Source organism: Dermochelys coriacea, chromosome 8 (assembly GCF_009764565.3).
Source record: "Dermochelys coriacea isolate rDerCor1 chromosome 8, rDerCor1.pri.v4, whole genome shotgun sequence".
In the NCBI taxonomy this organism is placed as follows: Eukaryota; Metazoa; Chordata; order Testudines; family Dermochelyidae; genus Dermochelys; species Dermochelys coriacea.
The window spans coordinates 4334683-4346685 of record NC_050075.1 but is presented as its reverse complement, the minus strand read 5'-3'; the positions used below and the strand labels follow the sequence as shown (position 1 = coordinate 4346685).

General features: G+C 42.0%; 1 protein-coding gene across 13 annotated transcripts; it reads left to right on the top strand.

Moving 5' to 3' along the window:
* Nucleotides 1-69: 69 nt before the first annotated feature.
* On the top strand, nucleotides 70-11567 carry CNOT8 (CCR4-NOT transcription complex subunit 8). Of its 13 annotated transcripts, none has more exons than XM_043490786.1 (8): nucleotides 70-178; nucleotides 1579-1680; nucleotides 2614-2740; nucleotides 5821-6014; nucleotides 7609-7770; nucleotides 8643-8787; nucleotides 9749-9859; nucleotides 10166-11567. In XM_043490786.1, exons 3-8 carry the CDS (start codon nucleotides 2624-2626, stop codon nucleotides 10313-10315), a joined length of 879 nt encoding a protein of 292 aa, XP_043346721.1. In that variant the 5' UTR covers nucleotides 70-178; nucleotides 1579-1680; nucleotides 2614-2623; the 3' UTR covers nucleotides 10316-11567. The 13 variants fall into 13 exon arrangements, with proteins under 13 accessions (XP_043346721.1, XP_043346725.1, XP_038269356.1 ...); XM_038413424.2 differs by lacking the exon at nucleotides 70-178 and adding an exon at nucleotides 220-354; XM_043490787.1 differs by lacking the exon at nucleotides 70-178 and adding an exon at nucleotides 220-354 and having other exon boundaries at nucleotides 2599-2740.
* The last annotated feature ends 436 nt before the right edge of the window (nucleotides 11568-12003 follow it).

Sequence of the window (12003 nt, the reverse complement as noted above, 5' to 3'; positions counted from 1 at the left end):
CCGCCACGCCCTTGCGCACGCGCATTCGGGCGGCCTATTGCCGCCCTACCAATCGCTTGACGAAGCTCGCGCCGCCGTTGGAACGAGCGGCGCGCCTCCTTCCCCTCCCCCCGACCTAGCCTCAACTCTCGCGAGAAATTCTGACGCGGCCCGGCGCTAGCGCAGCTGCGCAGGCGAGGTCCGCCCGCCTCGGGGGGAGGGGGGTGGTGGTAAGGGAAGGAGCAGACAAGCTAAGGCCGAGCGAGCGGCTAGAGCGGCCGGCGGGAAGTGGCGGCTCCGGGCCCAGCTTCCCTTCCCTAGCCCGCGCTCCCTGTCTGCGCGCCTGTGAGGAGACGGCCCTGGCGGAGAGAGCAGGTGCCGTGGGGGGAGGCCCCGGTAGACGCTCGCTGCGGGGGGAGAGGGACGGAGGAGGATGAGGGGGAGGGGGAAGAAAAGGCGGGGCTGGGGAAGAGGTGGGGGGGCTGCCAGGGTGAAAGGGGTGGGGGGGTAGGAGGGGGAAGAAAAGGCGGGGCTGGGGAAGAGGTGGGGGGGCTGCCAGGGTGAAAGGGGTGGGGGGGTAGGAGGGGGAAGAAAAGGCGGGGCTGGGGAAGAGGTGGGGGGGGCTGCCAGGGTGAAAGGGGTGGGGGGGTAGGAGGGGGAAGAAAAGGCGGGGCTGGGGAAGAGGTGGGGGGGCTGCCAGGGTGAAAGGGGTGGGGGGGTAGGAGGGGGAAGAAAAGGCAGGGCTGGGGAAGAGGTGGGGGGGGCTGCCAGGGTGAAAGGGGTGGGGGGGTAGGAGGGGAAGAAAAGGCGGGGCTGGGGAAGAGGTGGGGGGGCTGCCAGGGTGAAAGGGGTGGGGGGGTAGGAGGGGGAAGAAAAGGCGGGGCTGGGGAAGAGGTGGGGGGGGCTGCCAGGGTGAAAGGGGTGGGGGGGTAGGAAAGGATGCAACGGGGAGCAGAGCCCCCCGGCCATTGCCCCCCTTGGCTAGCGATGGGTGCTGCCAGGGGGGCTGTCAGCAGCTGGGGAACGGTGCCTCTGGATTATTTTTGCGCCTTTTTATTTCCCTTGTGAGAAGCGCAACTTCCTCTTTTTGAAAGAACGTGGAAGGTCGTTGGGGGCTATTTCGCTGCCCTCCCGCAGCCTGATTTAGCCCCGCTTCTTAGAGGGGATTTACATGCCCCTTCCTGAGCCAGTCCCAGGCAAAGAGCGTCTCCTGTTTGCCGCTAGATCATTTGGTGGAGGCCTGGTCCCAGATCACAAGGGTGCCCTCTTCTCGGGAACAGCAAACATAGTGCTTCTGACTGGTGGCAGATTGTGCTGGAAGCAGCAGATGCAAGCTTCCCCTTTGGCTGTGTACCCCATTCCTGAGCTGCCCACAAATCCTTGGAGGCTTGGCTGAGGCTGCCAATAGGTATGCCATTTACGTGGAGACCTGCCCACTAATAATGAGGCTAAGGTGACCATATGTCCTGATTTAAAAGGGCAGAACTGATATTCAGGGCTTTTTCATATATAGGTGCCTATTACCCCCCCCACAAGATTTTTCATTCTTGCTATCTGGGCACCCTAAACGAGGCACAGATAGTATCTCATCTCTTATAGGCTGCCAAAAAGCCAAAGATGGTAACAGCATAATCTCAAGGGTGGTGTGTTTCCTCTTCTATTTGTCATGGCAGTAAGGACATTCTGGAAAAACTAGAATTGGTAAGAACCAAAAGGCCTACATTGATGATATTAAACTTAACAAAAGTTTAATTCCTTGGCAGGTAAAACAATATTGATCAGTATGTGCTTTCATAAAGTTTCTGGTGGACTGTTTAGTTTCACTCTAGCTTCTGTAAATAACTCTAGATGCCTTTCATGTTGTAACTTGCTATAATCTTGGTGCTTGTCTACATGTGGTTTTTATACTGCTTTAACTATCAGCACAGTCCCCTAATGTGAGTGCAGTTATACCCACGTGTTTAGCCTCATAAATGTATCAGAATAATCTTTACTGTTCTAACTGTCCGCACTAGAGGTTGTACTGATGTAACTATATCCACATAAAAGCTCACTCCTTACTGGAATAAACTTTACTGGAATTAAACTTCTACAAAATCTTTGTAGAACAGGCCTTGGGGAATTCAAACAGAGCAGCACACATCTTTCAATAACACTGCAGTAGGGAGCTATTTACTCTTACTTTCTAGCCCTAACAGAACAACACTGTTGCAAAAGCTGTACAGAATTAAGGTATTAGTTCCCTTTAGGCTTGTAGAAATAGGCCTTACACTTGGAGTGCGGACCTAAAAAAGGAGAGACACTCACTTGTATCAATTGGACTTAGTGGTCCTAGATACCTTCTGCCAATTTAAAACAGGTTTTGCTTCTTTCTCTTACTGCGTATTGCAAGAATATTCTAAAATCAGAAAAGAATTTAGTTTAATAACTCAAATATGCCATCTGAAGCTGATACCCCAAACTAAGAACATGCCATTCTAACTTTGTTGTTGGGATCTGATTTGTCGAGATGTATTAATATAAAGTAATGTGTTTGTGTGTGCTGACTGCACTGTGCTGATTAGATTACACAGCTTGCGGTTCTACACTACCCTACTTACCATCCAACTTTGACATCAAGTGTTTCTACTCCAGTTCCTGCAAGATGCCAGCAGCAATTGTGGAGAACAGTCAGGTGATCTGTGAAGTATGGGCAAACAATCTGGAAGAAGAAATGAGGAAAATTCGAGAAATAGTTCTCAGCTACAGCTACATCGCAATGGTAAGTATGCTGTACTTCAATGATCACCTACCTGACTAAACTGAGGAATTTCAGTGTGGGTAACTTCATTGCTTGTATGTAAATATAAGTGTATTCTAATGTCAATTTAAGCTGAATAGTAAGTGGGGGAACGGGTTGGAAAGCTGCTTGGTATTTAAAATTTTATTTTTATTTTTTTATTTTTTTTTTAATATATGGTATTCCTCCAATATCTTGCTTGGCATTTATGTAGATTCTCTGTGAAATCACATAAGTATACAGTGAGGCTTGAGGCCACGTTGAGCAGCTGAGATCTGTTAATACTTAACAAGTAGGAATGTGATATTTTGTTCATTTGATAGAGTTTAAAATTAATTAAGATGCCTAGTTAGTTATAAGCTGTTTAATGTAGCTAGCATATTTTTCTTTTGAATGGCTAGTTCATATTGGCTTCATGCTGGTATATGGCAACAGGCACACAAGTCACAACTTGTTAGCTAATAGGATTGCTCACCTTTTATAACTGCTGCCTTATAGGAAAGGAAATGATTTGGGCTTGAATTTCACGTTACTGTTTTTTGTTCAGATAAATTTGTTTAAAAGGCCCAAGAATCTTGTTGAGAAACTGTTTCAGGAGGGGCGTTTTGTAGGGGGAACTTTCAGACCTTAACCCCTCCCTCCCCCCAGCTGTATGTTTTACTTCATGACATATGTCATAGTTACAGTATTTACAAAAAAAAACCCTTTATCTTCACTTAGTGTCTCTAAAACCCAATGTATCCAAATTCCTTTAGGAAAGCACACTTCAATTCTGAGTACAGTAGTAGCCATTTAAAAATGGGATACTTACCATCAATAGCCATATTTGCCTTTTGAAGGTAGAGAGCTCCATATATGCAGTGGTACAGAAAAGAGACAATTTTTAATGACACCCACTGTGCAAGTGTGTAAATATGAATCAGTTCCTTTACCACTGAAATGCACACGTCTGGATGGATTGTAAAGGTGCTGAAGCAGGAGCTTCCTCACTTCCTATTTATAACCTCTTCCTTTTTGAGCTTTCAAAGTTGAAATTTAAGTTGAATTTGTTACATGACAATTCCATGGCCACACTGGTGTCTCTGCTGCATTTTTGCCATTGTAGAATCAGGCAGAAGGGAGATGTTTGGCTGTGGAAGAGACTGTCAAATACATAAGGTTGAATTCTTCTTTTGTATACATTTCCGTTTCCCATTAAATTAGACTATAGAAGATGCATGAGGATATCTGTGGGTGGAATTTACCCCACAAATCTGAAATAATAGTAGAGAACACAAAAACATTACTGGCCAGATAAACTGTTTTTCATATATTATATTTTTTCTCCATTATTAATGTCCCTCTTTCTTTACATTTTGTTCATACAGAAGTTTCTGATCAGTTTAGGGCACCTGGGGTGTTGTCTAGTAGTGTCTCCCAAAAGCAATCATTATCTGCCACAGCATGGGTGATCACACAACAAATAACCACTGTGCTGATTTTTTAAAGTGTTTTGAGGACAATATGCAGTCCACCGATATAAAATAGGTTTTAGCAGATATTGGGGAGATGATAAAGGATTTATTCCAGGAGGGGAAAAAAAGTCTCTAGATATATGCAGCAACATTATAAACTGAAAGAAAGGGCGCCATTAATAAGTGAATAGTATTAGGAGCTAACAAACTGTATCGCCACAGAAAGATTATTTTTTAATGAAGGCCTGTGAATGAAATAGAAATTGTCTAAAATTGCAGTTTCTATTAGCATTCTTTAAACTTTTTGTTCACTTAATTCATTTTTATTCTAGTTATTCAAAGGGTATGAATTGTCCATCAGGTGTTCTAGTTGTTAAATATAATTGGGGGATTTGACTTTAAAACTGAGCAGACTAGCCTTGTGGCTGGGAAGTAAAAGTAAAACGGCAACTCTCCCTGAGAAGTACCTAAACTATTCAGAGAGGGGTATTTAATTTTTTGTACTTTTCCTTTACAAGTGTTTAAATCAGTAGCAGTATAGTGTGTGGTGCTGGTTTCAAAAACATAGCAAAGAAAAGAAAAATTCTTCATTAGGAAATGAGTGTAAACCTATTAAGTATATTTTTCCTGAATTTATCTCCCAGCTTCCTGACTTCCAAACCAAAAAAAAAGATTTTTGCTTATTATTAATGAAGAGACAGATTAGAAACAGAAATACGGAGTGACTGTTGCATTGTCAGTGTATTGTATGCGTTGGCCTGAGTGTTACCATTCCATACTGAAAGTTTTGTTATGGACGGGAATGCCTGTAAAATTCTGAGATTAAATGCTTGAAATAGACATGAACAATTTAGCTGTGGGCATCCTGTGGTTTATCAGCTACATCATCCACCCCCCAAATTTTAATATGGGTGTATACAGTCAATGAATAATATCCCATTTTGGTAGTACAAGAGTCATGGGAATAGTTGGATCATGTGATGTATAATATCACTTTGAGTAGTGTGCCCAGAATAGATTAAGGGCCCTGTTTTTCGGTCTGTGTATGTATCTTTGTGTTGATGGGAGAAGTGTGCACACACAACCCCCTAGGATTTCTAAAGTGTGCTGTAAAAGCTGTTCAGCTCACGTATTCTTTACCTCCCTCATACAAATGTTTAATCTTTGTTTAATGTGAGGAATCATTAACACTTACTAATTTGTAAAAGCAGGTAAATCTTAAGGGTAGGCAAAACTTCTTATGTGGAGCTATCGTTCTAGGTTCAGGGTGGCTGAATTATGGGGAAGTTTTCTTTACCTTACTCTCTCATCCTGTCTGAATTTACATTTTGGTTCTAAATATTATAAGATCTTATGTATTAGTATTCCTTCCTGCTCACTGTACTGCATCTGTATTGCTAAGGGGGCCAAGTATGGATTTCATGGTTTCTGTATAGGGGTTTAAGGTTGTGTAGCAAACAGCGCTGAGAAAAAGCTGGCAAAGCAAATACTTTAATTTTGTACACGTATATAAAGAACGGGAAGTTTAGTATTGAGAACTGCTAGTGTCAGACTGAATGTGCAACTTACTACTATAGCAAGGTTTAACTTTTCATGCTCCTTTCCTAGGACACAGAGTTTCCAGGAGTCGTAGTAAGGCCAATTGGTGAATTCCGCAGCTCCATAGATTATCAGTATCAACTTCTTCGGTGTAATGTTGATCTCCTGAAAATCATCCAGCTGGGCCTAACTTTCACGAATGAAAAGGGGGAATATCCTTCTGGAATCAACACCTGGCAGTTTAACTTCAAATTCAACCTTACGTAAGTCTTCTGAGTCAGAGAACAATCCACTACTCCCTGCTCTTCCCATTATACTTCGACCAGGTGACAGCATGTTTCAGCGTGTCCATTGCCAGCAATTGAGGCTGCACCAGGAAAATTCAGATCTCAGCACAAAAGGACTAAGTTGTGAGCCTTTCTGACACCATGGAAGATGTTTGACTTTCAGGAGTATTACAAGTCTTGTTAAAATATTGCTCTTGAACCAAGCTTTGTAACATGTTGTTTGCTTGATGGTACCGCCAGATAATTTAAGTCCAGACCTTGAGGTACCTTACATCTGCTTTTTGGAATCTGAAGGACTCTTCCAGGTTATGATTTTCTTTAAACTCCTTCTCGATTGTCCAGAAATAACAGATCTGCTCTCTCTTCTGGTTCTGCAACACTTAAAATCTATGCCTTTTCCCAGAGCTGTGCTGGAGTATTAGATGTGACCTAAGCCAAGAAATATTAACCAAACTCCATTAGCTATCCAGCAGCACTAATCTTGTCAAATGGAACAGGGCAGTGGTTCTCAATATTCTCCATATCATGACTCCATGTAACAGCTGAAATAAGTTTCAGGACCCTTTCACATCTAGCCATAAAGAAAGGGTGGGTGTGCACGATAGTAGAACTGGCTGGAAATTTTGTGACAGAATGTTTTTCTGTCAGAAAATGGCAATTTGTCAAGAGCTAAACGGCATGAATTCCAACAAAATTTCATTTTGAACAAAACAGAAAAATCCTGTCAGTAATGTCAAAATGTTCTGGTTTGTCCCTTTTGGAATGGAATGTTTCAGTATTTTTTTTTAAACTGCTTTTTGTTTTGATATTTCTTTAATATTAACAGTTTTTAAAATTATAAATGTCCATATGGATGAAACATTTTGATTGACCCAAAACAAATTTGTTTTGAGATTTCATTTTGTGGGAAACTTCAAAATCTTTGTTCTCGTTCTGTTTCAGAAGGGGGCAAAAAATTAACTTGTGAAACAGAAAATCCTGTTCCTGCCGAGCTCTATGTGATACATCCCTTCTCTCCCTTCCCGGTCCTGTTTGAGAGGCCACAGAATAGGCAATAATTAGGAGTGGAAAAAATACAATTTGATTTCTCAAATGGCATTGGAGATGAAGGAAAGTAATACATGCAGAGATGTGCAATGGCCTTTACTATAACACTCTCCTGACTCTAGTTGAGCCACATCTGCACACTTCTGAGACAAAAATCTGGTTTTTGCTAGCTAGCAGAGGCAACAATGCTCAGAAACTGTCAGCCAACACAGTAAAGGTGGGTTCTTCTGGCTTGGACATCAGCAGTGGAATTAATAACCAAGTTACAATTGCAGAATCGCTATTGTTGGGGCTGCACAAGCCAGAAAGATGGTAGGTGGCAGTTGCAGCACCAGCAGTTTAGAGAACATTTTTACCTGTAATCTGAATTGATATGAAGTTCCAGGAGACATAAAAAACAGTCCAGTGATGCCATTGTCAGTCACTATTAGTGTTTTGAACTGAAGTATTTGGAGAATCTTTCTTTTTAGCTATGAGCCTGCCAGATCAGCACATCTAATGCAAAGCTGCCTTTCTCTTTTAGGGAGGACATGTACTCACAGGATTCCATAGACCTCCTTGCAAACTCTGGGCTGCAGTTCCAGAAGCATGAGGATGAAGGGATTGATACCTTGCACTTTGCAGAGTTGCTCATGACCTCAGGGGTGGTCCTCTGCGAGAATGTGAAATGGCTCTCATTTCACAGGTTGGTGCAAGAGGAATTGAAAGTGCGTTGCTTATCAGAGAATATTGAAGCAGCAAAATGAATAATCTTCTTGTCAGATTCACTCCCACCTTTGATCTTAATGAATAAAACACAGATTTTAAGGAGATGAATTTATAACTAACACTCTAATTTCAGTTTTTCAGGTATGTAAACCTGATTGTAGCCAGTGCTGGCAAACTCTGGACTTTTAAAACTTTCCCCTTTGAAGGCAGGAGTTATTAACAGAAAACTGAAATAAAAGAATAAGGAACTGTTTATTAAACTCCGAACTCGTGCATTGTAAACTAAAGGTTTTGTTTTCTCTGACCCTACCACAGTACGGCTTTCTCTCTCTTAGGAGCATCGTTAGTATGTATGTTTACTGGACAGGGGAAGAGGTCTGTGTAGCTGAATTGCCCCTCTTGTAATTGGCCTCTTGAACTACTTAACTGCACAGCCACTTTCTAATCTGTCACTCATCCAAGTATCCCTTCTGGAGGCGAGGATGCAAGGCATGAGACCCTAGGCTTTATGCCTTCTCTTCTTACCTATTGCACATTGGCCTCAGTGGCTGGAGCAAGTTTACACGAGGAAAAAGGGTGTTTTTCTTCCAACAATATAGCTTTTTTGTGTGTTTCTCTCATTGTACAATCCTAGTGTAGACAAGGCAAGTGGTAGGGGGTCCTACCTTATGGTTGGTGGTTGAGGTGAGCCCTGCGCTTCCACGTGGGGAAGTTAGTGAAGTTTTATAAGCAGCTGAGATGTTGGGGTCTGAATGATATGCAATAGAGAGCCATCGCTGTGAGGAAGGGGATATTGCTTTTGGTTGTGGCTGCTGCTGACTTACCAAATTTTGCACAATTCTCTCTCAGTGGCTATGACTTTGGCTACATGGTGAAACTGCTAACGGACTCCAGGCTTCCAGAGGAGGAACACGAGTTCTTCCATATTTTGAACCTTTTCTTCCCATCCATCTATGATGTCAAGTACCTAATGAAGAGCTGCAAAAACCTTAAGGTATTTAGTTCCTATCAGTAACTGTGCTTAGCTTAGAACGTATTGGGATTTGCCTTGTTTATAACATTCTATACATAAGTGTGTAATAAGCCAAAACGGGTTGGTTGCAGATGTAAAGTATTTTAAAATGTAGTGGTGAGGGGTAATTCCTCTGGCTATAGCTATGTGTAGCCATGTAATGGCACTATGTACATACGACAGAAAGATTTGTTCTACCTCCTCTGCTTCTTTGACTAATCAGTTAGGGAATAGTTCACAGGATTCATAGGGTACTTATTTCTGAAGCCTGCTTCGACTGGGCATACTTGTCCTCTCTTTGAAAAGATGTGGATCAGCATTTTCCTTTTAAATGAATTACTGCATGACTTGGATAACTGCTAAAAGCTGAAATCCGTTCAACTTCTAAGCACTGTTTGGATTACCAGTCCCAGAGTTTTTCCCTTCTCCAGAACTGAGTTGTTGTTTCCTGTGATATGTCATCTGAGCACTGGCGTGCCCAAGTTCTCACCCCAACTCTGACAATGTGGCTTTAGGCAAATATTTATAAAAGGGAAATCCAATTGCTTCGCCAGGCTGTTTAAATCACTATAATATAAAACTAGAGCCTCTCTCTGCCTCACTTCCCTTGTCTACAAAATGGGAAGAACATGTACTTACTTCCCAGCTGCATTGAGGTTGTATTAGTGTTTGCAAAGCGCTTGGAATAGCCCCAAAGTTGCTAAATATTACTCTTTCTATGCTGTTGAACTGAGAACTCGGGCATTCCGGTGCTCAGATGACCTAGTATTTGTCACTCAGTTCAGGCTCTTTTTTTTTTTTTTTAATCAATATTGGTACATCAGCTGTGATTAACTCTAAAGGCAGCCATTAACCTTCACGTCTATAGAAAGCATGGTATGTGGTAGCACTGGGAGAGGAGAGATTCCAGGTTATTAAATCAGTGTTTTTTCTCTCATTGTAGGGAGGCCTTCAAGAAGTTGCAGATCAGCTGGATTTGCAACGAATTGGACGACAGCATCAGGCAGGATCAGATTCTCTGCTCACAGGAATGGCATTCTTCCGAATGAAAGAGGTATCCCTGGGTCCCTCTCCTTCCAACAGCAAGATGAGGGGGAACATGGTTTATGGCCTGACTTTTCCATGCCTGCATGCACTCCCTGGCATTTTCATTTTTGGATCCTTATTGTCAGTCCTTTAGGCCTTAGACTAGCCGTCGTGAGACTCGGTAATGTTGGCAAAAATTTCTTCTCCACCTATCCCCTCCTCGTGGGTATGCTGATTGCAGTCATTTCTGGGATGGAGGGTGGCATTTAATAGAGCTGAACTTTGGGGTCAAAGGCACTGTAAGAAATGGAGAAATATTATTTTCCCCCTACAGTTGTTCTTTGAGGACACGATTGATGATGCAAAGTACTGTGGGCGTTTATATGGCCTTGGCACAGGAGTGGCACAGAAACAGAATGAGGATGTGGACACAGCCCCAGAGAAGATGAGCATCTTGGCTATTATCAACAACTTGCAGCAGTGATAACTGGGTACCACTCAGCAAGATATGGTCCCAGAGTGGCAGCTGCAGTCCTAATCTGTTTCCAGCAGTCTCTCTCATACAAATGACGTTTAACAGTATGCATTTGGCATGAGGACTAGAGGTTTGCTGAAGACAAAAGATGCTCTTCATTTTGATTCAAACTTAGAAGAGGGGAGTTTATAACAATGCCAGCATTGATGACTTGCCATCTTTTTAGTACCAAGGACAGGAGAGACACAATTAACGTATATACCTCTGTTTTCTTCCTTTTAAAATGTACTGAATCTGCAAGGAAGACTTTACTCCAGAACATTCAGCAGAACTGAGGTTCTGAAATGCCAGTGAAATCAGACACACAAACGCATTTGCAGATTGTGCTTTAAGAAGCTTATTTTAAATTTTTTTTGTTGGCTGTAAGGTTGACATCTGCTCCTCACCCTTTCCTTGTTTTTATCTTTGGTATTCTGTAGAAATGACCCACTCGTTCATGGCAGAGTTTTGGGATAGGGTAATGTAAGAGACTTTCCCTGGAGCTAAAACATTCAAATAGTTGTGTCTTGGTAACAGTCAGACATGGTATATTTGGAGCTGAGGTGACCACCTTCGTAACTCCTAATTTTGTAAAATTTCCCACTTTCTTTAGGACTGTTGTGCCAGAGAGGTGTCCCACCTGTAAAACTAATCTATCTTCTCATAGATATTAATACAATAAACTGTTCTGCAATAGTTTAAAATGGCCTAGAAGTTTGCCTTTTCTAGAAGAGATTTGTAACAGTTTGGACCAAAATTGATGCTGACTTCAGCTACTTGGTATTACCTGATAACGTGGAAGATTTTACCCTTTTCATTACAGCATGAGCAAGTTTAGTAGGTGCATAAATGTGTAAAAAGTGGCTCTAGTTTTATATTTTAGTGATTTAACAGCCTGGCGAAGCAATTGGATTTCCCTTTTATAGAGATAATATCCCAAGGGTGGGAGGCTCACAATTCTGACTTTTTTTAAAATTAGATATTCTAAAAGTACATGCCTATATTTTTGAACAGCTTGGAAATGTTTAAAAAAAAAAAAAAACCCGAAACTTTTGCCCAGAGCAAATTAAAACTATTTCTGAGTCTTGCATTTTAACAAGCTTATAAAAATTCTTGATTTTTTTGCAATGATTAAAATGTTATAAGCTGGTATTTAAAATGCATGTAAATACTATTGATGTTTTTAATTTTGTAAAATAAAGATTTTTTTTTTTTAACCAGTTATAGCTTTTGGTTTTTCTACTTCGTTCTAACACTTACTGAAATTATTGAACTTGCAGCAGCACCTCATGGGGAGCAACCAACAGTTCTACCTTAATCTCTCTCTAAATTCTCTACAGGTAAATGCAGCAGGATGAGCATGGCAGCACTGACCAGACAGACTAATAATGCAACTGTGCTTCATCCAACAATTAATGGATCTTTACCTGCTGCACATTGCCAGTTCTGGGATACCCATTAACCAACTCCAGACAGCTAGCTTGTATCTTGAGACAGATTATGTTGGGAGGATTCTTCAGTTCAGAAAAGGGAATGAACACATGATTAGAGGGTAGCTCTACCCCAGCTCTAAATACTTAAGCAAGAGCTTGGTTGTTAATGGCAGCTGAAGTAGTTTGGCTGTTGGCTCCCAGGTCTGTTGAGGTGAGAAACAGTTT

Bases quoted from the DNA above. Each gene is read 5' to 3' on its own strand.
- CNOT8 (XM_043490786.1), top strand. From the start codon at position 2,624: ATGCCAGCAGCAATTGTGGAGAACAGTCAGGTGATCTGTGAAGTATGG. The intron at 2,741-5,820 runs GTAAGTATGCTG...CTCCTTTCCTAG, and splicing joins GCTACAGCTACATCGCAATG to GACACAGAGTTTCCAGGAGT. The intron at 6,015-7,608 runs GTAAGTCTTCTG...TTTCTCTTTTAG, and splicing joins AACTTCAAATTCAACCTTAC to GGAGGACATGTACTCACAGG.